At 32.2% G+C, this 5,670-nt stretch overlaps 1 protein-coding gene across 1 annotated transcript in view; it reads left to right on the forward strand.

The window, feature by feature from the left end:
• The first annotated feature begins 4,128 nt into the window (after positions 1-4,128).
• LOC108750677 (papilin) overlaps positions 4,129-5,670 on the forward strand; it is a 79,758-nt gene continuing 78,216 nt past the window's right edge. The window contains 1 exon segment of the mRNA XM_018490327.1: positions 4,129-4,263. Within this exon segment, the coding sequence (XP_018345829.1) occupies positions 4,241-4,263 (23 nt within the window). The 5' untranslated portion in view covers positions 4,129-4,240.

Below are 5,670 nucleotides of genomic sequence, written 5' to 3' on the forward strand. Positions count from 1 at the left end.
TATTATAGGAATGAAATTGAAGAGTGATTTTGGAGAATAAATATTGAGGACACAGTGGTTATGACAATAAGTTTTTATTTTATGTATGAAATTTTCTATCGATATTACAGCCCGAATATACAGTCATAATTACGTGTAATGCGTGCGGCTTTAATTACAATTGTACGTTGCTACATCGTCAACAAGCTGAAATTATGGCTGTGTCGTATCCGGAAGGTACGGTTGAACACGTGGCAAGTTTCAAACATTGGATTGGATATAGTTCAGGATTTCATAATTTCAAGAGTTATAACAGGTGGTATTGGACGAATGTATCACACATCATCCCACGGATGTAATGTTCAACATGCTTTTCGGCGGACCAGCTGCGTCATTCGGCATTCCGCTCGGCACTTCGCCGCTGCATAATGCCACGTAATTAACAAAATGGTATGCCGATTAATAAAACGTGAACGCATGATTACCCAGGCTGGCATGTATCGGACGGACGGACGGATGGATTCGCAGCAGAACAGATTACCCGATTCGCCGAAATTCAATAGCCACTGCAGTTTGACGCCCATTGTTCGCTCGACGGCCAGATGCGTTAATTAACAAAAGGCCGTTAATGTATGAGCGTCTATCGCAGATGCGATTTTCAACCGATAACGATGATAAACGAGTTCGAATAATCCGACTCTCACTCGTGTGTGGGATAGCGTAATAGTCCGATAGACGACAATCGCGGTATTTTCCTCGGACATTTCGTTTTTCGATATTATAACGTGTATTTAACGTATAGCTATCATTACAGTATGTCAAGTGTCAGTGTGCGTCAAGAACAATGCGTTTTCTTAAAGTAAAAATTAAAACTAAATATTTATTAGTCTCGGTATAGTCTAAAGACTTAGGATCTCGCACGGAATGCAAGAGATCCGGGTTCGACTCCCGGCCGAGGCAATATTTTTCACAATAAGTTTATTACAGTTTTTTAAGATTTGGGAAATTTTAGGGGAATTATCAGATTGATTGTGTGAATCCGATAATTTCATCGGCTCGCAATTTAATTCTGAAAAATTAATTCAATTTAAATGAATGTATTGTATATTATATAGTAGTTCATCATCTTAACACTCGGGACGGTAAGGCGTTTCGTATTTTAAGTCTAAATATTTTAATTAGACACAAATATAGTATGGGTATTAATGTTATGTGGGTAATAAAATATTATTTCTTACTTTAGTGTGAAAATTATTTTATCAAGATGACATATTAAGACGTTATTGTTATATATAAACTAATTTTAGGTAAAATGTATTTACTGCAAATATATGTACATAAATATATACCGCAGCTATTATTTGTAATAATTTACAATTTAATTTAATTTAATTTAATATATTATACTTCTTAATATTCTTATATAATAATTCTTTGAAAATGAATTATTTCTAAAAATTGACTTATAATATTACTTATAAATTAAAAATTATTGCAGTTTTAACAGTATTAAGAACACTTTCAAGAACAATACGTTTAATTGAAAAGATTAATCAAAAAATTCTTAAAAGAGAAAATTTAAATAATCTGTAAAATTTTATATGAAATCGCGTTTGTATGAAAGTTTGTATAAAAGTTTTGCAAGTTGTCTAAACTTTCTTCTTTTTATATAAGAATTTCAATATTTTTATGAATTCTGATATATGTATTTAAAAAAAAAGAGAGTAAGCGAAAATATAATTTCCGAGATTTTCTCTCGGGATTTTTCTCAAAGTTTTCTTTACACACTTCACTTTGGCGATGCTTTTAAAGAAGAGCGAAGACCGATAAATTTGTTAATCAAGCGGCATTGGTAGCTTTTCGAATGTAGACGACGAGTGCCAGAGTTAGTGCTCGTAATTTGCGGGGGCGTTGGAGTATGAATGAGTCCCCACCATTCTCTCTCTCTCTCTCTCTTTCTCTCAACCATTCCATTCTCGCCAGTCGACCACCCCGTCGCGTCGTCTTTTACCAGTCGTACTCATCCCCTCCATATTTTCATTTTTTTCTTCTTTTCTCTCTCTTCCCCTCCCTTTTCTCTCTCCTTCATATCATCATTCTTCGTTAGTCTCTCTTCTTCACACCCACACCAACCGAAAGCAACTCATATCAGGGGTCGGTTCTCTCTCCAAGTTCCGCGCTTCTTTCGGTTAGTTTTCTCCCGTGAGTTGTACGCGCGCATTCTTTCGTGAGGACCGGCTTCCGTGTCGTACGGTCTTTAGGCTCTACAGTCACAAGAAACAGAACTAGCGTTGTGTTGAAATAAGAACTCTTGGCATCCTGTGGATAGAACGGAAAAGCTGTTCATCATGTGCCATCGCCTTTCAAGGTAAGTTATATATAATGAATAACATTTTTTTATTTCTATTAGATCGATAAGATAAATGTGGTACTTAAATTATTTTAATTAGACAATCCATTTTTTTTATTGCTCCTGTTCAGTTGAAATATATTTTTACTATTATTGTATAACATATGTATAGGTAGTCTCATACATTTTATAACATATTAGCTAATAAAAATTGTTTGATAAATAGTGCACTTTAATATATTGTAACTCACATAAAGTACTTGAAAGATGATCCTCATTAAATAATATGCAATTCAAAGTCTTTTTATTTAAAATAGCCAGTATTCTGTTCTCAGTCAGTTACTTTTGCAATTGTTGCAATAATTTAGTTTATATATATATATACTAGATCTTTTACTGTATAAATTTCACTACTGCCGTCTTAAAATTGTTCAAACTCCGATAACGTCCTATTTTCAAAGTGCTGTTTAATTTATTTGGTAGTAATTACTATACATGGAAAAAAGCAAATGTATTTAACACAACAATAAAAAATAATTTGTTTCAACGATTATGTTATGTACAGATATGAAACATTGACATAAATTTTGCCTCGAATCAATCTGACTTTACTAGTATGATGTTCATGTGTATTTGTTATGAGAAATAATGTCACTCGTTATTATTAAGGAGTCGTTATAAAACGTGTTTTACATTATTCATTTGTCGTTTCTACATGCCATCGCGCATCAGTCCATCGCTCGCAAATCGCTTATTCCTTCAACTCATTCTTCATTAAGACGTCCAGCGTTTAAATAAATAAATGAATGAATTTTAAAAAATCACAAAATCTCAATCATTCCTTATAAATGTGCGTTACTAAATGATTTATATTAGAATCTAAAAAGTCGTTTGGCTATGTTATGTTAGCGTTCATTATGCTCGTGCATAAAAATAATATGTAAAAGACAGACATTTTACGTATCTTATAAAAAATTATTTTCTCTTCAAGTTGTGTAAAATATCAGAATAAACAACTTGAAGAAGAAATAACATAGATACATTTTATTTTATTCTTTGTTTATATTATGTCAGCAGTATAAAAATAAGAAATTAAAAGTAACATTTCAATTAAGTTTAACAAAAATTACAACAATTGATACTCTTACATTTTTCATACAGCAAAAAAATTAATTTATACAATTAATTTGATATTTAGATATATTAATTTCAACGCGTTATTGTGTTTGTTTCATCTAATTTTATATCTCAGAAATGATACGTGCGTATATTCGAACAAAATGACTTGTTTGCTTTTTTCAAATCGTATTATTAAAAAATAAAAAAAAGATAAAGATTACCATTGTCTTTTTCACTCATGTGAAACCAATGTCGTATAATTCATTTATATGCATATTTATGTATTAAAATCATATTATCGTTCGTATACTTTATGTAAATCTTTTTTCTTTGTGATAATAAGTATTGCTATGGCAACTATAGACATAAAAACATTTATATTATATAATCGTGATTATTATAAATTCTAAATCTGCGATAGGTTTATAGAGACTTTGAAAATAACAGTAATCATATATTTTAATTTAATTTGAAGGACAGAGATTTTAATATGTCATGCGGATTTATCAGTCAAAAATTTAATGAGATACGAAGCCACGCATGGTGAGATAAGGGGACAAAAGCAAAATTTGCCGCACCTCAGTATCGGAAGGCCGCAGGCCTGTGGTCCATGACCGGCCGACGCAGCCTCCTCCCGGTTCTACAGAGAATCGGAGTCACGTTCAGTCAGTGGCCGACTCCCGTCCGTGGAGGTGGTGCGCGTTATCGCTCCTTCGGCTCCTTTCTCAACAGTGCGCGAAAAGGAATTTTCTGATTTCTGCACATACGTCTCAAGGCTCATCCTCAGCGAGCATGACGAACGTCAGGAGCACGTGGTTAGTCAAAAAATGCTGTTTTCGTCTCTGTTGATTTTCATTGCATTAAATTCATTATTTTCCGTTTTTTTATATCTGCAATTTTTGAACGCATTCTTCAATTACCCTGTAGGTAAAGAACACTAAATGTTCGTCTGGGTTTTCTTTTTCTTCAATTCAAGTCTCTCAATTCTCAACTCTCTCTCTCTCTCTCTCTCTCTCTTTCTTATTCTCTCTGTCTCTCTCTATCTTTCTTTCTCTTAGGCTGGGAATCGATTTTCGTTTAGCCCGTTTTTATGAAGCGCACGGAAGTACCCAATTACGAAACCATTTAAAGGGAGTTTTAATTAAAGAGTGAGGTGGTTCTTGCTTGCTTTCTATCACGCCGTTCCTGTTAAAGCTGTAACACGTAATTAATAATTATGTTGTATAGAGAATGTTTATTTGAAATAATGAAGAATTACGTTAATATAATTTACATCCTTTTTGACTTCTTTTTTAATTTACCTCACTCCTTGAGGCAAATCGAGATCACATAAGAATATAGCAATATTATCAAAAACTAATATTGATATTGTAACTGGTATATACATACATATATACGTATACGTATATCCGCGTTTGCACCCTTATTCGTAAAATGATTCATGAAATTCTCGTCACAATTTGAATGCGTACTTTCTCACATGGTTTGATCATTAGCCATGTGAAAATTCCGTTTCAGAAAAGTTTCCATCTCTGCTCGCCAGCAAACGTTTATTCCAACAATTTGCACATGTTGAGAAACAGGAGATGGTCTCGTAAGTCCTGAGAGACGCGAAGGGCAGATTGGCGACATATGTGTCTCTTCATGACTGACATTTATCAAAGTGATTCGAAAAGCTTTTAGTTAGCTTATTATTTATTATATATTATGCTTATTTATATATTATATATTATGCTTTATTATGCTTATTTTATTTGTTTTCGAACAGATTAAAATAATATTATTTTTAATGACAATTTTATGTATTATAATTGCCCGTATAATATAATATTGTGTCTAACCGTATAGCAATCATAACTTTTATCATAATATCTACCACGATTATATAATATACCTTTTCTCTTTTTTTTATTTTACTTCTTTGCATATATATAATATAAACATTTATTGTACTGCCTGAGAACTGCATTTTGTTATTTATTTTTTGTTTTATTTATTTTCTCTATCTATTTTGTGTTAAGCTGCTTCAGACAATGCTTTCCTGTTATAATATTTAACAGTGACTTAAACATCACGGAAACTCCAATTAAATTATGTTACAACATGAATTATTACATGTAATAATTTACGTGAGTCATGGAAATGTATACATATAGTGTCTTTGCTTTCAATTTGCGATTTCACTTGCAGTAGTTAAAAACAATTATTGTAACGAACTTATT

Source organism: Trachymyrmex septentrionalis, unplaced genomic scaffold (assembly GCF_001594115.1).
Source record: "Trachymyrmex septentrionalis isolate Tsep2-gDNA-1 unplaced genomic scaffold, Tsep1.0 scaffold37, whole genome shotgun sequence".
NCBI lineage: Eukaryota > Metazoa > Arthropoda > Insecta > Hymenoptera > Formicidae > Trachymyrmex > Trachymyrmex septentrionalis.